Source organism: Pongo abelii, chromosome 1 (assembly GCF_028885655.2).
Source record: "Pongo abelii isolate AG06213 chromosome 1, NHGRI_mPonAbe1-v2.0_pri, whole genome shotgun sequence".
NCBI classification, from domain to species: Eukaryota; Metazoa; Chordata; class Mammalia; order Primates; family Hominidae; genus Pongo; species Pongo abelii.
In genome coordinates, this window is record NC_071985.2 from 70,113,548 (window position 1) to 70,136,154 (window position 22,607).

A 22,607-nucleotide genomic window follows, 5' to 3' on the forward strand; every position below is an offset into this window, starting at 1 on the left:
CCCTCCTGCACATCTGGGCTCCTTCTCTTCTGCCCTTCCTTCCCCTCTCACCTGCTCGGTGATATCTGGAGTCCCTGCCCACTTCTGGTAGTAGGAAAGCCAGAATGTGTGGCAGGTTCTAGGAGAAGCCCAGTGGAGCCAGGGATGGATGGGCCGAAGAATTCGGGCTCAAGAGGAAGAGCTGGGGGTCTTCTGAGTCCCTTCGGAACCAGTTTTCAAACCCAAGACTTGAACTCGAAAGCTAGTGAAACAAGAAGCGCAGCCAGGTGTAGTGGCTTACACCTGTAAACCCAGCACTTTGGGAGGCCAAGGCGGGTGGATCACCTGAGGTCAGGAGTTTGGGACAAGCCTGGCCAGTATGGTGAAACCCTGTCTCTACTAAAAATACAAAAATTGGCCAGGCATGGTGGCGGGTGCCTTTAATTCCAGCTACTTGGGAGGCCGAGGCAGGAGAATCACTTGAACTCCAGAGGCGGAGGTTGCAGTGAGCTGGGATTGCGCCAGTGCACCCCCAGCCTGGGTGACAGAGTGGGTCTCTGTCTCCAAGCAGAGAGCTTTGCTCTTAGTTGAAATATGAATGCTCTCCTTCATTCGTTCAGTTTATTGGGGCAAATATGAGGCAAAAATGCAGTCATAGATTGCTGGGAGCATGGGTCCCTCAATGAGTCACAGGCAGAGTTACTTGCAGAGGTGGGAGGTTCCACATGGAGAGAGAGGTGGACCTGGCAGTGGGGGCACAGGCTGGCCCCAGCTGGCCCCTCTCTCCACCAGTTCCCCCTCCCAACGGCCATCCGTCCTTCATCGCCCGGCAGCTCACTGGGTGGAGAACCAAGTAGTACGAGGGAGGAGGGGCTGAGTGCAGGTGTGGGCATCGGTGCAGCGGGGAGAAGGGGAGAGCCCAGAGGGAACCTTCCTTCCTGATGCCTAAGTAGCCCCTGTGGGGGGCCCTGCTGCCTCCAGATTTGGTTCTGTCTGTACATCCTACTGTAACAGCCAGAGAAATCTAACATCGCTGACTCCATCTTGCTTCTAACCTCATAAGCCAACTGCCTTTGCTCATTCCTACACACAGGCCAAGCTAACCACGAAAAGCATTTTGATTACAGTTTAACGCTAGTACTAATGACTACCTCTCTTTTGAAACAGACTCCTGAGGAGATAAGGAAGTGTGCACACAAGTAACAGTGCTGTCTGAAAGACTTAGAGCAACAAGGTGGATCTGACAAGCAGTTGACCATGAACAAAGAAGTTTTGCAACCTCCTTGGACCCCTGATGACAGCCAGATGTCTGTGGCCTCCAGTCCCCTCCAGACCTTCACCCCCTGCGTGGTCCCTCTTCCTCTAATATGAAAGGAGCCTAAAAAAAATCTATCAATTTAAGTTGGTTCTGGCTGGGCCGCGATGGCTCACGCCTGTAATCTCATCACTTTGGGAGGCTTAGGCAGGAGGATCACGAGGTCAGGAGTTCAAGACCAGCCTGGCTAAGAGACCAGCCTGGCCAGTATGGTGAAACCCCGTCTCTACTAGAAATACAAAAATTAGCTGGATGTGGTGGCGGGCACCTGTAATCCCAGCTACTTGGGAGGCCTAGGCAGAAGAATTGCTTGAACCCAGGAGGTGGAGGTTGCAGTGAGCTGAAGATTGTGCCATTGCACTTCAGCCTGGGCAACAGAGCGAGACTCTGACTCAAAAAAAAAAAAAAAAAAAAAAGAAGTTTCTTTAGGACATTGGTCCTCCATCTTCTCAGTTGGAAGCTCCCGGAAATAAAGCCATCTTCCTTTACCCCAACACCTTCTCTCAACTTATTGGCTGTCATGTTGTGAGTGGTAGAGTTTGGACTTGGCTGTACTGCTAATGATACCACATGTGCCATTATCATTCATGTGAGATGTCACATTGGAACCATAATGCCCACTGTATCCATTAAAATTAAGTGAGGTGTCAGCTCACTTAATTTTTTTTTGAGATGGTGTCTCACTATGTAGCCCAAGCTGGAGTGCAGTGGTGCAATCTCGGCTCACTGCAACCTCCGCCTCCGGGACTCAAGTGATTCTCGGTGCCTCAGCCTCCCAAGTAGCTGGGACTACAGACGCCTGCCACCTCGTCTGGCTAATTTTTTGTGTTTTAGTAGAGACAGGATTTCACCATGTTGCCCAGGGTGGTCTCGAACTTCTGAGCTCAGGCGATCTGCCCTCCTCTGCCTCCCAAAGTGCTGGGGTTACAGGCGTGAGCCACCGCACCCAGCCAGCTCACTTAATTTTCATGGAATACAGTGGGCATTATGATCCCAATTTTACAAGAGAGAAAACTGAGACACAGAGAGGTCCCCAAAGTTGCCTAAAGTCACACAGCAAGTGGTAGAATCAGGATTCCAGCTGAAGTCTGCTTCCACATCCCACCTTCTAACCGCTGCCACTAGACTGCTGTGTCTGCTGGGGTGTTAGGTCACAGGAGAAAAGAGATAATGGCTTTGTGACCCGGGAGCTCCTCCTTCACCTCCTCCTGCCATCCTCAGCACGAGCCAGCTGCGTGAGGGGTGCTGTGTGCTGGGCTGGAGGATGGAGCCATGTGCCACTCCCCCCTGAGGCACACTGGGAAGGTGCAAGCGGCGTGTTCTGAGAGGTTGTGCACTACTTGGTTCTCCAAGCGATGAAGGAAGGATGGCCGTTGGGAGGGGGAACTGGTGGAGAGAGGGGCCAGCTGGGGAGGAGGGTGGAGGAGTAGCTTGAGTCAGACTGCGGGGGAGGTGCTGGCCGTCCTTGTCACTGTTCTTTAGAAAATGCCTCCGTCAGTGCCTGAGGTTCAAGGAGTGTGGGCCGTTTTCTTTCTGAGTTCCGAGCAAATCGAGCTGGGGGACTCCGGGGTATGCTGCCCTATCCCGGGAGTCTCAGTCTTAGGTAGTTTGCCGAACTTCTCCTGTAAATAATCAATAGCCCCTGAATAGCACTTGTAAACTAGAGCGTAGAAAACTGGGTGAGATGTTTTTATGGTGAAAGAAGCTTCTCCTTGAAGTCCCTGCAGAAGCCTCAGGGGCAGAGTGACACAGACAGGTTTTGGGGATGTGGGCTGAATGATGCCATTATGGGGCTGCTGGAATCTGGGGTGCCAGAGCTGTTGGTTGGAAAGCCCCCGGGTATGAGGGCAACATGCCACTTTGACGACAGCCTCTGCCTCCCGCTTTTTTGGGCCTGAACAGTGCAGAGGATGAAAACTTCTCACCCAGCTTTCTACATTCAAGTTTACAAGTGCTACTCAGGAGCCACTGATTATTTCCAGGGGAAGATCACCAAACCACCTAAGGCTGAGACTCCCGGGATAGCGCAGCATGCCCCGGAGTCCCCCAGCTCAATTTGCTCACAACTCAGAAAGAAAACAGCCCACACTCCTTGAACTTCAGGCACTGATAGAGGCATTTTCCAAAGAACAGTGACAAGGACGGCCAGCACCTCGCCTGCATTCCTCAGTCTGACTCAAGCTGCTCTTCCACCCTCCTCCCCAGCTGGAGCTGAGGCTGAGGGCGGTTGAGGGCCACCAGGGAGAAGAGCTGGGTCAGGGCCGTGACCTGCCAGCAAGCACTAGGCCAAGCAGATGTGCCGGGTGAGAGGCTGGAGGCCGAGTCCGGGCTGGCTTCCCTACAGCGGCAAAGGAGATGGCTGGAGGTTGGGATGGGTGCAATGATAAGTGTGCCTCAGGGTCCGGTTTCTGCTCCCATAGGACAGTTGTGGTGACAGAGCTGTGGCCAACTGCTCCCTGGGCCAAGGGTGAAGGAAGCTGTGCTCCCACTGGTGCTAGGGAAGGCTGCTGCAGGGCTGGAGGCCTGGGTGCTGGACTGCTGGGACAGGCTGCCTACTGCACCCCCAAGCTGCAGTCAGGGCTCACCCTGAGGCCCTGAGGTGGAGAGAGAGCAGCTCTCTTGTACACACCCATGTGCACATGCGCACGCGCGCACGCACACACACACACACACGGCGCTCTCACTTCATCCCTGAGTTCTCCCTCCCACACACAAAGCTAGTTCCCAGTTCTCCAGTCCCCCTCCATCCCTCTCCACTTCTGTAGTCTCTGCTGGGCTGCACTGGGGATCTGGTCCCAATTCCCCTCTCTTCCTTTGCTGCCCCTGTAACAAAGGGCTGGCCATGTGACATGATCTCCTCAGGCTTCAGAGAAGTGATTTTACCCTGAGCTACACGGGCAGGAAGACCACCAGCCTGCAAGGTGTGTGTTGGGTTGGGAAGAGGGGAAGGGCAGGTAGCAGGGGCCGAGGCCTGGGTTGCCCCACAGGGAAACTCACTATCCTCAGCAGGGCCCTTCAGCCACTTTTCCAACAAACAGCAAATCTCCACCGACTGAACTCTGACTGAGGCAATGGGGGTATGCCAGGCAACAAGGTGGAGGTTTGCTACCGTGGGAGCAGGGAGAGCGTGGAACACAGACGCTCTGGGTGTTGAAGAGGAGGCTTCACCCTTAAATCCACACCAACTGCCCCCTTCACTTCCCCCGGTGAAGAACGAAGGACCCTGTGGGATTTCTACTTCAAATCTCTCATTTATTCCGACATCCACTTGGTTATGACTCCAAGTTATCAAAGATGCAAGACAAGAAGTCTATAGCAGGAGTGGTGAAGTGGAGGTGGAGAAAGACGGCGGAGAGGGTTACGTTCCTGGCCCCTCCTTCGCTTCCAATTTAGGGCACCGTTTGAAAAGAGTACCAATAGTGTCCCTTAGCACAGACTAGACAGCAGAAAAGGACAGTGCAGTTGAGTGGGGGAAGCTTCCTTTTCCACAGGGTGGGGCCCTGCAGGTGCAGCGGGCAGGCAGGCAATCTTGAGCCTGGTTGGAGACTGTGCCCTAAGCAGCATGGGCTATGTGGGGAAGAGCTGGGGCCCACCATCTCTCCAACGCCCCAAACCCAGATTCTGATTTGTGGGGCTAGCAGGGCTTAGCTAGGAAAGTGGTAGGAGGGAGGGGATTGCACAGGATGCTTGCACTCAGGGACCCCATCGATCGGGGCAAGAAGCAGGTGATGGTTAACTGGGTCTTGATTTTTACAAAGGCAGGACGTACGAATGATGTTATTTCTGGCAAGGAGGACGTGGCTGCTGTGGTTGATTGGCTGTGGAATTCCAGGGGAGCAAGGCACTAGGAAGTGGGGAACGCTGCCAGGCCCAGCAGCTCATCAGGAGCTTGCACTTGGCCCAGTTAGGGCTGGCCGTGGGACACGCTTGTTGAAGCTGCTGCCGTAAGCTGCCCCTCTGCACCAGGAGACAGATCCCATTACCCCACCTACAGCTGCTTCCTGGTACAAGAGAAGAGTTACCATTTGAAGTGACTCTGTAGGAGAGTCTGACAAACATGTTTGCTTTTCACTGACAATTAAAATTGTTTTGCTGCTAATCTTGTTTTATTGTGGTCTTTCATCCATCAGCAAGCATCCCTGCACACAAAATCAGAGTTGGGTAAATACATCCAGACTCTGCCAGGATTAGGGCAAGAGGGAGTGGCCTGGGCCGGGAGATCTTTTTGGGAAATTCTCACTTCTTGGAGCACTAAAGGGTCGTTAGTCTATCTGGGCAAGCCTCATTTCCCTGGAGAAAATGGAGTCTCAGAGATTAGTGACTGGTCCTAGAGCTAATGAGTGACCAAAGTGTGACCAGAGCCCAGGTCTGCTTCTCAACCCAGGGCGCTTTGATTCCAGATTGAGATGAAGGTGACAGGTGCATTAATAGTGGCGCAAAAGATGTGCATTCCCCTCTTCCTCCCTCCCCGCTCCCTGCTCCCCCAGCGGCACCCTGACCTTCCTCAAATGCAGAATCAAGATTTCAGCAGCGGGACCAGCCCTTTCCCTGCCCCACCCTCCTCGAATTCGGTGACTCAGGAGTGGGAAGGGGGTTAGCTATGCCCTTAGAAGGGGGCCAGCTTCTGCAGAGGCCACTGGAAAACTCATCAGGGTTTTCACTCACAAAGCATAAGGCCATTGCCACATTCTAAGTGGGAAGTCGGAGTTGGAAATGAGGCTGGTGTGAGATACAATAAACGGCTCATCGCCAGGAAACTGGGGAGTAGCGCGGCCAAGGGAGGCGGCGGCGAGCGTGGAATCCCAAGGCTAAGTCACGTCCCTCCCATCCTCAGGACTGGGATGTTGCTCTGGTGGGATGAATGAAGATCCCGCTCCACGGCGTCACCGGTGGATGGTCACGTAGAATGCCGGGCTCTGGGGGACTTGACGTGGTTTCAGCCGCTGCAGCATCGCCCCACAGAGATTCCGTGCTCTTCCTGTTCACCAGCCCGCTGGCTGCCATGGGGATTGGTCACGTTAACCACCTTTCGTTCAAGCTGTTTGGGGATCAGACTTTTCCTTCTCGATGGTACATGGGAGACCTTTCCTCTCTGCAGCTCCTGAATGTACAAAGCCCCTAGTGCCTACCCGTGGTTACTGGTGTGTGTGTGCGTGTGTGTGTGTGTGTGTGTACACCTGGGAACGGTTATGCACACCCTCACAGGACTGCATCCATGCAAGCTACTCAGCGTGGTGGGTTGGGCGGAGAGACAGCTGGTCTCTTTGCTAAGCTACCAGAAGTCAGCTAACAAAATGAAAAAACTTTTCCAGCAGGGGGCGCTGGTTCCTAAGGCAGAGAAAAGATTTCGAGGAACACAAGGTTAGACACTTTCTGGTGCAGTCCCCACAAGCCACCTTAGGCTTTAAAGTCAACTTGACGCGTTCCACGAGGAAGGGGGCAGGTGAGATGTGATACGTTCAGGAATCGACGTCCCTACGGGAGCAGCTACAGTGACAGCAGTAGCTATGGTAACCAACGTACAAAGCTGGGTTGTGAACTAGCTGTTGGATTCGTTTCAGCAAGCGCGTCCTGAAGCAGTGCCGTTGACGCCCCGCCCCTCGCTTCTCCTATGCGGTAATTGTAGCTCTCACTTCTCTCCTTGCTCTCTGTCCCCTTTTCCTAGGCACGGATGCTTCATCTCCCGAGGACCCTGGAGGCCTCCTGAGCCTTTGCTGAGCTTTCCCTGGTGCTCCTTTTTGCAGACCAGTGAATCCAGGGGACTGGGGCACACTGCAAGGGCTTGTGGTGGTGCTGGGGCTGCCAGAGGAGTGTCCCAACCGAGAAACTGGCGAAGCTGCAGACTCGACCTAGCAGTCCCCCACCTCTGGCCCACAGAGTTGGAGCCAGGCCCTGTCCTGGTTCTCAATGCACTCAAAAGCTTAAATCCTAGTAAACCCTCCACTGCGGAGCGAGAAAAGCCAAAGAAAGAGAGACAGCCCATGTGGGGCTGTTGGAGGGTTATCCATCACCCCCATGGCCCCCGCCAGGGCAGCAGTGTGGGTGTGTGCGCGGGTGGGGATGGAAGGATTTACACGTCTGTACTAATAGCCCTTGGATTGGTGAAGGCCTCACACCCAGAGCCTGGCCAGGTCACCGGGTAACTCTGGGGTGCTGCCAATTTGAGGGATGGGGGTCCCCCCTCTTTGTAGTATGTGGGAGCAAAGGAGAGCCTCTCGCCTCCACCCCCATTGGGCACCATGTCAGCCGTCCGTATGTAAAAGGGGGAGCTGTATGGGGAGCAGGTAGTGCAGTGGCTTGCGGCCACCCCGCAGGGCTGGCTGCAGGGCTCGCTGGTGAGAGGCGCCAGGCTGCCTCTGCCGTCCAGGGCTTGGGAGCTGCAGGCATTGCAGCTGGGGCCTCTGGGGTGCGTGGAAAGATCGTGCTCCCGCTCCTCCTCCTCGTCTGCATCCTCGGTTCCGCTCCTCTTGCAGCAGTAATACTGTGCGGAAGGGCAGAGGGATGCCTGAGAGGGTGAATGCTTCCCCCACCCCACGCATTTTTGAGTGTGCACAGGTGCCCCTGTCCCCTGCTCCATGGAGAACCTAGTGCCAGGTACTGAACCCCAGGGGCCTGCTCCACAAGTTTCTAATCCCAGCTTTGCAAGGCCAGTGCTGCTTTCCTTTTCCCCTCCCACCACTCCTCGCAGTAACTCCAGGCTCTAGTTGAGCCGGGCAGGGACACACACATCATATTGAGGACGGGGCTGGAGCTGCTGGCGGCAGCTTTCAGAGCCTCCCCAGAATGGTCCTCTTCGCACTCCCCTGAAATCTCAGAGGTGCAGAAGACACAACCCAATGACCCTGTATCTTCCCAGCACACTTTCTGTGTGCTCTGAGTGGGCAGGCTGGGCGGTGCTTAGCTCCCTTCTGACCAGCCTCAACTCCCAGCCTCCTTGACTTACGCCTGCCACATTCCATGGCTTTGGGCTCTGTGGGGCCTGAAGTCGGCCTCCAGTTTCTGCCCCCATAATGAAAAAGAGGTTTGCTGGTGGCCTGGCAGCTTCTGGCTACAGGTCCCGGGGACTGACCTGGAGCCTGCAGTAGCACAGGACGGCAATGATGCAGAGGAGGATCACCGTAGCTAGGATTCCGCCAGTGATCACAACCGTTCCCGCTGTCATCCGCCCGGCGCCCCATCAAACTCTGCAAAGATGTGCGGAGGGCTGAGGACCAGCTGTGGCTGTAGCCCTGGGCTGGGCCGGGGGGAGTCTTCCTGGAACTGCCCCGAGGCTGGGGCAGGGGGCCTGAGAGCAGCAGGTGCAGGGAGGGCCAGGCCCCAGGGGCTTCCTGAAGGCTGAGGACGACTGTGGCTCCAGACCGGGCCAGCCTAAGTGGGGGAAGTTGGGGGTGTTTGGCAGAGGGGCAGGTAACAGCTGCGGGAGGGAAGAGAGAAAGCTGAGTGCTAATTCTACCCCTTGCTTCTATCCAGTTTCAAAAAGTTCTCAGGATCTTTCCCCTTTGGTGCTCTTCTCGCCTTTCCTCTCCCCTCATACCCTTCTTAGCTTCCGCTTTTGCGTGGCTCCAGACACAGAGGAACAGCTGCCGCTGATTGCGGGGCTCCTCCCTGTGTGGCATCATGCTAAGCACCCCCACGCATCTTACCACATCCTCGCGATAACCCTTCGGGGCAGTTATTAGCTATCCCTACCGCACGCATGCTGAACGGGGCTGAGAATAATTTGGCTGCGATTCCACCCAGCCCGTTCATCCCAAAGGCTGTGCTCTTGATCCCCGCCCTCTTGGCACACACCCCAGTGGTCCCTGAGCCTTTGGCCCGGGCTGGCGGGGAAAGGGCCAAATCTCGAAAACACCAGGTGGCTCTTCTCTGGCTCAAACCCGCACTTCTTTTAGGGGTATCTCTCTTCTACTTCAAACCCTCCTGGAAAACAAAGGCAAGGTGAGCCCAGAGGGAGCGGTGTGTGGCATTCTGGGCCCTGGAAGGCTGTGGCCAAGTTGGGGAGACTGGTCCTGGCTTCTGAGGCTGAATGAACAGAACAGAGGCAAGCTCTGGGCATGAGGCTGTCATGGCTTCAGGTAGACTCTCCTTTTAGGTCAGTGAATGGGGATTTCTGAGCCTCCCAGGTGAACTGGGACCAAGGGGACAGGAGGGTGGGGAATGGGAACTTGGCATCTTGGAGATGGAAAAATGACTACAATCACTTACATTCAGTAAAGGGAACGGTGACCTGCAAAACAACAGAAAGGACAGAGATGTTGGAATAAGAGAGTTACTCACTGAAAAAGGCCAGAAGGGTTACATGATTCCCAGCCAACCCTCATTTTGCTTTCTTCACTGTGTGGCATGTCATCAGTGAGCCCACAGACCCCAAAGTCCGGGTCTCCAGGTGGGTCTCTAGCTGCTAGTAGATAGACATTTCAGTGGATGTCCCAGTGGTCATCTCAAACTCAGTTATGACTGGTTAAAATCATCACCCTGCTCTCCAAATGGATTCCCTGCCTCCAACCTGTCTGTCTCTGTTGGTGGCTCCATCAGAGCTGCCCCAAAGGGCTTTGCAAGTTGTTTATTACTCAAAGGGCAAGTGGGGCTAGAACCCAACTGCACTGTGCTCACAAAGCTATGCACCCTGGTGTGTTCACCGGGTAAAAGGGGTACCTTTATCTCTTTACCCAAAGATACCACCTGTCCACCACTGTCCTCCTAGAGAGCTGCACCTGCCCGGCAGCGCGGCTCCAAATCCACTCCTGCTCTGTGGACTAGCAGCGTGGGCATCACTTGGGAGCGCCATTAGAAAGATAGCATCTCAGGCCCCCCTCAGGCCTAATGAGTCAGAGTTTGCATTTTAACAAGGTCTCAATTGAGTAAGTTGCACATTAGAGTTTGACAAGCCCATGGGACATTCCCCTAGCTGCCCAGAATTTAAACTCCTCAAATTCTCTTTGGCTATCCCAGTCTTCTGTCCCCCACACCAGTGAAGACTCGTCACCTCTCAAGCTGCACTGGCACAATGGTTTCCTAACAAACCTTCCCAGTTTTGTCTCTGAGTACCCTTCCTGCCACCAGCTGTTAAGCCTTCCTTCATACCCCTGGGCCTTTCTGTGACTCTCATGCACCACATTGCCTGCAGGATACATTTATCTGCCCATAAACTTTTAGAGACAGCTTCAAAGGCATTGCCATCCCCCATGTTCCTGCACACTCACCCTACTTATCTTTCCCTCCTCACCTCCCTTTCTTCTGCCTACGTGATCCACTGCCCCATCATGCAGTCCCACTGTTCTTTTTTTTGGAGACAGAGTCTCACTCTGTCCCCCAGTCTGGAGTGCAGTGGCACAATCTTGGCCCACTGCAACCTCTGCCTGCTGGGTTCAAGTGATTCTCGTACCTCAGCCTCCCGAGTAGCTGGGATTACAGATGTGCAACCCCACACGGGGCTAATTTTTGTATTTTCAGTAGAAACGGGGTTTCACCATGTTGGCCAGGCTGGTCTCAAACTCCTGACCACCCACCAAGGTGGGTGATCCACCCGCCTTGGCCTCCCAAAGTGCTGCGATTACAAGTGTGAGCCACAGTCCTACAGTTCTTAAGCAGCTTATTGCCTAGTGATGAAAAGATACGGGGCAAACCTTACGATACAGTGTGAGACTTGCAGCCACAGAAGTGCAGACCAGAGCTGCGGAACCCAGAGTGGGGCAGCTACTGACTGGGGGGAGATGCTCCACTGCAGGTGTTGCATTGAGCTGAATCCTAAAAGCTGAGTGAAAGCTTATCCAGTAGACAAGGTGGGGAGGGCAGAATGAACAGTCCAGGGGTGTGAGAAAACAGTTCCAGGAACTGCAAGGGATCTGGCGAGGCTGGGACAGGCCAGGGCAGGCATGCAGCTGGAGAGGCTGCAACCCGGGCAAGGAATCCAGATGAACTCTCTTGGAGACTCTGGGGGTTTCCTGAGGGGGCTTTTGACAGGGGAGCGTGTGGTCTTCCTTTTTCCATCTGTTTAAATCCTGCCCATCCTTCAAGGTTCTGAGAAGCCTCCCCTGACTGCCCCAGCCCTGAAGCTGTCTCGCTTCTGGGCTCCTATTGCAATGCCCTTCATGGTTTACTCTTCAAATCTCGCTTGGTGGGATAAGAGTCAACTTTTCATGTGGGAACATCTTGACTCCTCCACTATATTATAAGTCCTCTGGGATCAGGGGTTGTGTCTTACACCGTCTCCTATCCCCTGCAGCCTTATACACCATGCCTGACACATGGCGGGTGCTTAATAAAAGCTCACTGTTTAGCTTGTCACAGCCCTGGCAGTTATGACTCTGACAGACCACCAGGGGGCAGCAAGCTGTACCGCTCAGCTCAATCCCATCTGCAGACTTGAGCGTCACTGTTCCAGACCACTTTGATTTTGCCCAGGTGCATGGTGGGCCATGCTTCAGGGGTTTCTTGGGGCATCTGGAGGCGGGGTCAGATGAATCTCAGCGTGGGGAAGGTTAGGCACTTTCACTACAGCACCACTTCATCCCCCCACCACTTCCCTGCATATTCATCGCTGAGGGCTGCTTATGGACAGAGAGGTCTAGGAGTGACCTGAAGCTGGGGAGGCAGCAGTGATCCACCCCACAGACAGGCTTGGACTAGTGTTCCAGGATGTGCCCAGTCTATTTTAGGAGACAGGGAATTATGGAGAAGCCGTATAAGAACAGTGCCCTCCCTCCTCCCTGCCCCTGTGCTGGGCCACCCCTCTTTCAGGACCACGCAGGCTGCGCACAGTAATGGCCTGGACATCAGGGGCATGGCAGTGTGGGCAGAGCTGGGGTTCTCAAGGCCCAGGTTCGAGGATCACCTGTGCCACTGAGCAGCTACCCCATATTGGAAAATGACCTTCTTTCTCACTTGTAAAGCAAAGATGAACAAAACACTCAGCTCTCACATTCCTCTCACGTCTCCCTTGCCAGTAGGATTGCGAGGAATCGTAACCAAGGCTCGTCTCTCTTCCTCTGAATTCTCAAGTGTGACTGTGAGGAACGAGGGGGATGGGTGTGAGAGCTCTTTGTAAACTAGAAAAGACCCCACAAACATGGTTTTGGGGGGCCTCGACATGTTGTGGCTGTTTAGGTCTGGCCTTAAAATCATAAGCCAGGAAGGGACATGTACAGGGTGTGAGATGAACTAATCAGCTCTCAACCAGTTTCCCTGAAGGCCCAGTACTAATGGAAAAAAAAATTTTTTTTTTGAGACAGGTTCTTGCTCTGTCGCCCAGGATGGAGTGCAGTGCTGCAATCTCGGCTCATTGCAGCCTCAACCTCCAGGGCCCAAGCCATCCTCCCACCTCAGCCTCCCAAGTAGCTGGGACCAAAGGCACATGCTACCACGCCTGGCTAATTTCTGTACTAATGGTACAGTTTAGCATTTACATTCCCACATTCAGTGGCTCTCTATGATTTCAGGAGGGCTCATTGTCTCTTTGTAACTAGATGCAAATGCTGGCAATAACTCCTTACACCCAAACAGCAGCCTACAGTTTACAAAGTGCTCCATTTATGCTCTCTTATGGTGGGCGGGCTCTGAGATGGCCCAAGTGGTCACTGCCTCCTGGCAGTTATGCCCTTGTGTACTCCCCTCCCCTGAGTATGGGTGTGGCCTGTGACTTGCTTTAACCAATAGAAAACAGCATGGGTAATGGGATGTCACTTCTGTGAATAGATTATATAAGATTCAGACTATTCTCTTGCTAGCCATTCTCTCTGACAGTTTTGACACTGAAAGTTGCCATGTTGGGGAAGAAACCTAGGGTGGCCTCTGGCCAACTTCTCGCTGGGGACTGAGGCCCTCAATCCAGCCTCCCAAAAGGAACTGAACAGCCACATACATGAGAGAGGAAGTGGATCCTTCTCCAATTGACCTTTGGGATGAATTGACAACCCCAGCTGAGACCTTGAGGCAGCGGGTCAACCAGCCACGTCTGGACTCCTGACCCACAGAAACTGAGAATCACTGTGTGTTGTTTTAAGCTGCTGAGTTTGTGGTAGTTTGTGATGCAGCAAAAGATAACGAATACATTCTTGAATCTTAGAAAAGCCCCAGCAATGCTGGAGGAGAAGCGAGTCCATTAAGTCATTTGCCTAAAGTCATAGGATAACAAGTGTCTGAGTCAGGGCCCACAGGCCGGTGCTGTGGAGTTTCTAACACACCAGCTGCCTCCTGAGGTGTCCTGAGGACAGGAGAAAGAGGTCCCTATTCCCACCTAGGTCTCAGCAGGTCTGGGGCAGAATGACTCAGTGGTGGCCAAGTCACGGAATGGGGGTAGCCAAAGAGGACAAACCTGCTGTCCACTAAAGAATCCTAAGGGCCTTCCCTCTGTGACCAGGACTTTCTGAAGCTCCTTCCCCACTGGTGGCCCAGACACCCTCTCCCAGAGGAAAAGGGAGTGGCCCGTGCCTTACACTTACGTGAAACAGCTGGAGCAGCGGTGACTCAGTCACGCGGGCTACGCCTGAGCAGACAGCAGTTGGGGGTGCGTCATAGCCAAGGGCATCAGTCCCTGCCAGAGAAGAGAGGGGAAGGCCCATGAGAGCTGGACAGGGAGGCTGAGGACAGACAGGCTCCTGCTGGCCCCCAGTTGTGACCCCACACTTCTAGAGTGGAAGTCTCTCCAGGGGTTTGCTTCTTGAGGTAAACCTCCACAGCTGCCTTGGTTTCCGAGGCCCCAGCCTAAGAACCTGAGGACAGACCTGTAAGGTTACACCTATCTCAGCTTTGTCTCCTTCCCTCTGTGCTGCTGCTGGAAGCCTGTGCCCAGGGCAGTGGCAGGATGCTGGGCATGGGTCTGGGAGGTGACGCTGAGTGGGGTAGGGTGCTCGGCTAGCTTTCTCCTGCTCCACTGGAGGATTCGGATCTGTGCCCAGTGGATGTGTCCTTGTTGCCTGCATGACTGACCCTGCTCTTAACATACCTCTTTCCCAGCCCCTTCCCCACCGTTTCCCAGGCCTATTTTTCCCAGTGCCCGGGCTGCACACTTCCTTCTCCCACTCCAATACCCTGACTTCTATCAGGCCAAAGATGGCGACTGGGCAGCCAGATGAGCAAGTTCAGGCTGCTGCGCTGATGGCGGAGGGGGAGGCAGGGTCCTCCCGAGACATCCAGGAATCCAGGGTAGGCTAATTTTTGGGGGTCTCTTTACATTCTTTCATTTGTTTATTCATTTAACCAATCAGTCTAACCCAGGACAGTGTTGATCTGTTTTTTTTTGTTTTTTGTTTTTTTTGTTTTTTTTTTTTTGAGACACAGTCTTGCTCTGTCACTCAGGGTGGAGTGCCACTGCAACCTCGGCCTCCCGGGTTCAAGCTATTCTCCCGTCTCAGCCTCCCAAGTAGCTGGTACTACAGGCACGTGCCACCGTGCCTGGCTATTTTGTGTTTTTAGTAGAGAAGGGGTTTCACCACGTTGGCCAGGCTGGTCTCAAACTCTTGACCTTAAGTGATCCTCCCGCCTTGGCCTCCCAAAGTGCTGGGATTACAGGCTTGAGCCACTGTGCCCCGCCAGGACAGTGTTGATCTTTAAATAACCACTCAACATTATTCGGAAGAGTCTGGACCCTACACTGAGAGAAGGAGGGAGAGGAGGGATACCCTGTGGGGGTGATGCTTAGCCCCAGCTCAGAGGAGGAAAGGCCCCCCCCTGGGTGGGGGATATTTGTACTGGGGAGGAAACCCAGCCATTAACCACATCCACAGAGCCACCTTCCCAAGGGGACAAGGCTAACCACCTCCAGGTTCTCACCCTCGGCCAGAAGATGGAGGTCAAAGGACAGACATTAGCATGATGTCTCACGGACTGGGGCTGTCTGAGCCCGGCAGCTCTCAGGGGCAGAGCCCTGGGGAAAGCTGAGAAGGAGGCAGAGTGATTGCGTGACACAGCAGCCCTGTCCCCGTATCACCTCCCTCCTAGATCTAGGCCTTCCTACACTCTCCCAGCTCCTGCCTTGAACATTCTGGGAACTTAGGCTTTCTTTTCTCCAAGATGTTCTCACTCACATTAACCTGTGATGTAGTTTAATGTGACTGGGTATCACAGTGGGGCTCTTGCTGCACGAGTTCTGACAGGGCAAAGGATAGAAATCAGACGGCAAAAGTGAGTCTGGGGCAGGGCCCTCTGTCCCTGGCTATGCACACACTGTACAATGGGAATGTAAGAACATCTGTCTCAGGATCCGTGGATGCTTTCACCCACTTTATAAAATACGGATAGGACCATAACTTGGTGAAGGTTTGCTGAGGAGATTTCCATGGTGAGAGGTGTTGCTGAGCTATGTATCCCAAGGGAGGAGAGCTCTGGGGTTGGCTGTCTTGAGTCAATATTGTGTAATTGTCAACAGGGAGAAGACCTGAACTGAAGAGGCTGCAGGCGGCCTCCAGATGCCCAGAGGCTGAGTAAGGGGTTGCAAAAGACTCCTGGAAGAGAGATGCAGTGCTTGAGTGGGTGAAGGGAACTTCGGAAGAGAGGGGTTCAGCCCAGCAGGGAACCCCAGGAGAGCCCACAAAAACATTTCCAAAAGCAGGAGCCAGTTTTAAGTTTCTCCAAGCTCTCTAACCAGTAAGAACCCCGAATTCAATCCCGGCCAGTGGTAAAACAGCAGCTGCTGGGCAGGTGGTAGGGAAGAGAGAACAGGGCGGTGTAGACAGCAGAGGGATGTATGGGGCCCACCTCAGGTGCTTCCAGCTTGAGCAGAGAGAAACTGGAAGAAAGGAGAAAAACAATACGGTCAGAGTGAGAGTGTTTCATTACTCATGATTATTATGCATTCTTTTTTTTTTTTTTTTTTTTGAGATGGAGTTTCAGGAGTTTTGCTCTGTTGCCCAGGCTGGAATGAAGTGGCACAATCTCGGCTCACTGCAACCTCCGCCCCCACCCCCACCCCGGGTTAAAGCGATTACTGCTGGCTTTAAGGCAGAATGCCTCAGCCTCTCAAGTAGCTCAGATTATAGGCGCCCACCACCCCCACCCCAGCTAATTTTTGTATTTTTAGTAGAAATGGGATTTCACCATGTTGTCCAGGCTGGTCTCAAACTCCTGACCTCAGGTGATCCACCTGCCTTGGCCTCCCAAAGTGCTGGGATTACAGGCATGAACCACCATGCCCGGCCTATGATGCATTCTAATGTCTGAGTGGACTGTATCTATAACTTACAGTAACTATAAGGCTATCACCGAAGACTGGATGAAAAAGCAATGGGATTGGGCCAAGTTTTTTTTCTAGGGGCAGGGGAAGATTTCTCCCACTGAATACATTTTAAAGTAAAGAGACATTTGAAGACAAAAATTGAAGTTGCTTTTTGAGCATAAATCACGCGAAGTGCTTGTTACTTATAGAAAAATGATCCACGGAAATGTAAGGACTCCCGTGTCTTTTTAAAAAACTTTTATTTTAGGTTTGGGGATACAAGTGCAGGTTTGTCACACAGGTAAACTCATGTCATGGGGGTTTGTTGTACAGATTATTTCATCACCCAGGTATTAAGCCTAGTGCCCAATAGTTATTTTTTTCTGCCCCCTCCCTCCTTTCACCCTCCACCCTTAATTAGGCCCCAGTATGTATTGTTCCCTCTTTGTGTTCATGGGTTCTCATCATTTAGCTCCCACTTATATGTGAGAACATGTGGTCTTTGGCTTTCTGTGCCTGTGTGAGTTTGCTAAGAATAATGGCCTCCAGCTCCATCCATGTTCCCGCAAAAGACATGATCTTGTTCTTCTTTATGGCTGCATAGTATTCCATGGTGTATATGTACCACATTTTCTTTATCCAGTCTGTCACTGATGAGCATTGAGGTTGATTCCATGTCTTTGCTATTGTAAACAGTGCTGCAGTGAACACATGTGTGCATGTGTCTTTACGATAGAATGATTTACAATATCTTTATTTTCTAGATGATGAAACCAAGTTCAGACAGGACAAATGACTTGTTTAACACACACAGCAAGGCAGAGATGGCATTGTAGAGGTCCCAGGCCAGGGCCCTTCCATTTGATGGTGTCTCTCCTTCCAGAAAATCTGCACTTATTTCATCAGGAGCCAGGATGTCCCCTGAAGTAGGGTTTCTCAAACTGGCTTGACGGTAACAATTACCTGAGCCACGTATTAAAAAATGGAGACTCCAGAGTTACTGAAGCAGCATCTACAGGGTGGGGCCCAGGAATCTATATTCCTAGCAGATTTGAGCCTTACCATCTGGCCCTTTGGAAAATGATGCAAGAAGAAACTTCTCTGGGAGGATTTCAGTCTGGAGGCAGTAGGGGAGGGGAGTGATTTTGCAGAGCCTGTGGCATCATCTGGTGCCCACGACAAGACAAGAGTGGCTCTGGGTTCTTCTTAGGCTTCCCCCTCCTCCTGCCCCCTGGACTGGAGGCAAGCAGGCCAGGGGGCAGGAGAAGGGGGAAGCCTAAGAAGAACCAAAGGCATGTGGCATTAGCCTGGGTGGGTATGGAGCCAATAAAGTGGTCAGAATGGGGGGCCTGGCCGGGTGCAGTGGCTCACGCCTGTAATCCTAACACTTTGGGAGGCCGAGGCGGGTGGATCATGAGGTCAGGAGTTTGAGACCAGCCTGGGCAAGATGGTGAAACCCTGTCTCTATTAAAAACACAAAAATTAGCTGGGCGTGGTAGCACGTGCCTGTAATCCCAGCTACTCAGGAGGCTGAGGCAGGAGAATTGCTTGAACCCGGGAGGTGGAGGTTGCAGTGAGCCGAGATGGCGCCATTGCACTCCAGCCTGGGCAACAAGAGCAAAACTCTGTCTTAAAATAAAAAAGAAAAAGAAATGGGGGCCTTAAAGGCCATTTGTCTAGTAGAGGCTGGAGTTGGGCACTAAAAGCCACCCTGATAGAATGTGCTGGGAAATGGGTCTCTCACTCCCCATGAGACCAAGGGTCTCTGCTGTATCTGAAGGTCCCCTGTTCTCAGTGACTTCAGCCTCACTGAAGCAGGGTCACCTCACCTCACTGCCTGGACAAATGCTGGAAGGAAATGCCAGCTGCGGCTGGCACCAGCACATGTAATTAACTATCGACTGCCCCCTGCTCCTTGCTTGGCCCCCTTAGGAGCACAAGTTAATTGAGTGGGGCCTAAGCACCGGCTGATCTCAATTTCTCTGATGCAATTAAGCCTTCTCTAATCATTTATTAACTCATGAAATTGACACAGCAGGTTAGCAGTCCCAGAGAAGAGGAAGTTTTTTTCCTTGTTACCTGTCTTCCTGGACGGCAATCCTCAAGCAAGGCTGGAAGAAGGAAATGGGGAAGGGGTTCCCTTTACTTTGATTGTACATATGCCCATTACAAAGTCCTGACCCCCAGGATGAGGGTTTGAAGAACTGGTGACTACATGGGTTCTCTTACCCTAGATGGGTAACTACAGCAGCAAAGAGATGTGCACTGTTTGAGAAGGGGTCTCTCTAGGAGATACAAAACTCTTGCAAATCATCAAGAAAAGACCCCCAAGAACCCCAGTGTAACAGCAGGCAATAGGCAGGTGGTTTACCCTAAAGGCTCACAAAAAAGAGATGCACAAACTCATTATTAATTCAAGAAATACAAGCTGAAGCCACAATGAGCTATCACTTTTTACCATTGGATTGGCAAAAGTCAGGAGCAGGATAATGCCAAGCATTGGTGCAGATGTGGGTATACAGGAGCACTGGTGGTGGGTGTAGCTGGGGCAGCCACTGAGGGAATGACCTGGTACCACTTAGTCATAGCAAGTACACACATGTCCCATGAAACAGCAATTCTCCTCCTGGTTCGATGTCCCTGAAATTCCTTAACACAGCCATAAGGGGTCATATGTTTGATACCATGCTGGGAAGATGTTTGTTACCATGCTGGGCTGTTTATGATGGTGGGGACTTGGAGGCAACCTCAGTGATCATCACTGAGGAGTGGACCCGTAAACTCAGGTAGATGCTATCATGGAGGATATGCACCTGCTGAAAGCAGAGGACCAGATGTGGCACTGCAACACACAGCAACGAGGAGAAAGCTTAGCACAGTGCTAAGAGAAACAGTGAAACAAAACAAAACAACCAAGCATGAGAGGCATAAGAATTCTGCTCACATGGATTTAAACTACAAGCACACAGATCCACAATCCATGTGTTCAAGAACACATACCAAAAAATGAATACACATTATGGCTGCCTATGGAAGAAGGTAAATGAAAGTGAGAGTGAGAATAAACATCAATCAGATGTGACAGATCTTGCACAGACCAATGATCATGATACTGTGCTATGATCTGAAGAATATAGTTAACTTAGTCTTCTGCATCTGAAGTCCGAGTTAAACAAAAAGAGAAAAGAAAGGAGGCTTTCACTTCCCCCAGGGAGCCTTCCAGGATTGACTAAATGCTGCACATTTTTGTTTGGCCTTCCTAAGGCCTATTTGTCCTCTGGTATTGCCATTTATTGATACACGGGTATCCTGTGGGTATATTTTGCTTTCTCCTTTACAGTTTAGACCATTTGGGGGCACAGACTTGGAATCACGTGTCTTTGTTAAGCTCCACTCCAGCTGCCTGCCTGGTATCTGCACATTCTGGATGCTGGAATGACCAGGTCTAAGGGGGAAGCTGCTTTGCACAGAGTGCTGTCCCCACACAGAGCCTTCCATCCTGCTGTGCTCTGCTGTGCACAGTGGAAAAAGCACTAGGCCAGGAGTTCCAAGATTTGGGTTTAAACCCTATTTTCCGCACTCATTACCTGGGTGACTTTGGACAATTAATGATCTCCTTGAGGCTCATCTGCAAAACGGAGATAAATAATACACCTTTCTCTACAGGGTGAGGATTACCTGGGAAAATGGGGGAGGGTGATCTTGAAAATCACACTGCCTTCTAAGAGGGCTGATGTTGTCCCAAGAGCCTCAGGATCCCTGCAGTTAGCCCTCTGAGCTGCTCACAGGAGAGACGTCTCCATGCTCACTCATCCCTGGGTGAGTCTGGCTGTGCTGAGGTTTGGGAGTGGGCCTTGGAGAGCTGTGTGGGTGTGGGGTGGTGGGCAGATCAGGGACGGTGGGGTGAGGAAGAGAGATGAGCCCTGAAAAACAGCTGAGGTTCAGGGGTTCCGCTGGGTCTCCCGGCCAGTTAAAAATCCCAGCAGTCAGGCACTGCAAAAGGCTGCCAGGAATTGGGAGGTGTCTTATTTAATTCCAAGTGTTTGTGTTGGTGTCTCCTCAATGTGAGTGATATTTTTCTTCTCTGTGGCAATCCAGTGTGCATCCAGATGTGCCTATCTGGGTGCATATCCATAGTACACAGAAGACACTCACAGCAAGAAGAATTCAGTGGAGGGAGAAGTTTGGAGCCAGAGGTGACCAAGAGAACAGCAGCCCTCAGAACAGAGTTTGGGTTTCTGCTGAGCCCTATAATGGGGATTTGAGCAAGTCCTATCTAGATCCTGCAGAACGTGTGACCCCAGCTCATATTTGAGTTATGCCTGAGCTAATGCATGTGAAAATGAGTTTGTTATTCCTCTTCTCTTCCATTCCATCCTTAATGGGCTGCTCAGAACAGAACATGAACCTCAGGCTCCTGATCATGATCTTGACTGGACCTTGTCTGGCTGGGCCTTTGTGTCTCAGCATCGTTGTGGAAACTCTTGTTATTCCCCTCATTTATCCTTCATTTACTACTTCTTGAGCACTAAGGAAAGTGCCTGGCATGGACCCCAGCCCCAGGGACACAAGATGAGAGGCAGAGTCCCCTCAAGGAGCTCACAGGAGGGGCCACGGAGAGAAAACATGGCCTGTCCTCTGGTTTCAGGACCCCCCATGTCCAGTCCACCTGTGGAAGGCCTGGGGGTGACTCTGCAATCTCTGTCAGACTACCATGGTCTGACATGGCTTGGAGTGCACAGACACCCCAGAGTAGGCATATCCATCAGGCTTGTTCAGTGCTTGGGGTTACAAATAAATATTTGCTGCAGATAAACAGAGGTGCCCTGCTCCTCCCAGCCAATGGCTGTCTCAGAGGTGCTGCCTAGATCCTAGATGCCTGTCAAGGGCAAGGCTGAGCGTACCCCTTCCCTGACTGGGGTGACACAAAACAGGCTGCTCTGCATGTTTTTTTCAGCAAAAACTGTGCTGATCATGGAAGAAGAGTAGGCACAGGTGTGTCAGAACCCCTGCACTGGCAGAGCCTGAGAACCTGGCTGTGGGCCCCTTGGGCTGGGGAGGGGCTGTGACTTTGGTCTAAAGCCCCACAGCACACTGTCTCATGTCTGCCTTACTCACCAGTGAATCTTTAGCCCTAGAACATAGTAGATGCTCAATACATACCTGTCAAATGCAGAAACTAGTGTATAGAGCGTGCCATGTTTATTGGAAGTCTTCCTTGCTACCATTCCCCACACTGCCTACGTGTCTCTGCTGCAGAGTGTCACACAGCACCTCAAGCTCCACCTGCCCCAGCTCCCAGCCTTTTCTGATCCTTCCAGGCCTCTCTTCCTGAGAACCTCAGTTTTGCCTATAGTCCATATGACACAATTGGGACTTAGTTATGTGTCATTTTACACGTGTGGACAATTTTATGCAGATAATGCTAGTCTCTGGAGCTCTTGAGGTTCTGATCACAGGTCTGTCTGCTCTGCTTCAGAGAGGCTGGTGTTGAGGCCAGTAAACCTGTTAAGGGTTTGGTTCACATTGGACTTGGTTTTGTTTCTGTTTCTGCCTTTCATAACAATGTTCATTAACAGTTTACAGAGTTTTCCTATGCTTCATCTTGTTTGTCTCCTAGGCATGGCAGATTTTGATTTCTCTTACTTTACAGAAAATATTAAGTTTAGGAAGGCCAAGTGATTTGGCCACGGTCACATGACTATTTCCGGGACAGCCTGCTGCCACTCTTCTTCCATGATCAGAGTAGTTCTTGCTATGCATGGAACACGCCGAGCGGCCCATCTCCATGCCACCCTGGCTGTTCTAACTCCAGAGTCAGTGCTCTTTCCTGGCCCACCAAAGCAGCCTGAATTGTTGGCTGTTCGCAGAAGGCATGACACCATGGCCTAGCCCAGTGTCATGGGGTAGGGCTTCACATTTCACAAGTCTGTTGTGTTGCACTTTATGGCTTGGATTTCTCCCTATCTGTCCTTGATTGTTTAGAGGGTGTTCTGAGATTCCCTATGCAGCAGGCCTGCAGCTCAGTGCCTGTTAAACAGACTTGCTAGGAAAGGCAGAAGCATCTATAGGGCTTGTTTCACTTCTTTAGCGAGATGTCAGCAGACTGGAAGAAATCCAGTAAGAACACAGGCCACTGACAGAGAGCTTGATTTCTGAGGC

General features: G+C 52.2%; 2 protein-coding genes and 1 long non-coding RNA gene across 4 annotated transcripts in view; 1 reads left to right on the forward strand and 2 right to left on the reverse strand.

The window, feature by feature from the left end:
- The first annotated feature begins 1,990 nt into the window (after positions 1-1,990).
- LOC129058225 (uncharacterized) lies at positions 1,991-4,506 on the forward strand. Of its 2 annotated transcripts, XR_008523238.2 has the most exons (4): positions 1,991-2,622; positions 3,197-3,597; positions 3,715-4,215; positions 4,304-4,506. It is a non-coding gene; the product is annotated as an uncharacterized LOC129058225 (long non-coding RNA). The 2 variants fall into 2 exon arrangements; XR_008523239.2 differs by having other exon boundaries at positions 3,197-4,215.
- Positions 4,507-5,378: 872 nt separating this feature from the next.
- LOC129047343 (protein FAM163A) lies at positions 5,379-9,614 on the reverse strand. Its single transcript, XM_054550512.1, has 2 exons — positions 8,364-9,614; positions 5,379-7,775 (listed from the first exon to the last, which is right to left on the reverse strand). The coding sequence occupies exons 1-2, from the start codon at positions 8,454-8,456 to the stop codon at positions 7,365-7,367; spliced, it is 504 nt and encodes a 167-aa protein (XP_054406487.1). The 5' UTR covers positions 8,457-9,614; the 3' UTR covers positions 5,379-7,364.
- Positions 9,615-11,692: 2,078 nt separating this feature from the next.
- LOC100431193 (uncharacterized) overlaps positions 11,693-22,607 on the reverse strand; it is a 66,715-nt gene continuing 55,800 nt past the window's right edge. The window contains exons 2-4 of the mRNA XM_054550530.1: positions 13,735-13,826; positions 12,179-12,300; positions 11,693-11,943 (exon numbers count right to left, since the gene is read on the reverse strand). Of these exons, the coding sequence (XP_054406505.1) occupies positions 12,223-12,300; positions 13,735-13,826 (170 nt within the window). The 3' untranslated portion in view covers positions 11,693-11,943; positions 12,179-12,222. The remainder of the gene's footprint in view (positions 11,944-12,178; positions 12,301-13,734; positions 13,827-22,607) is intronic.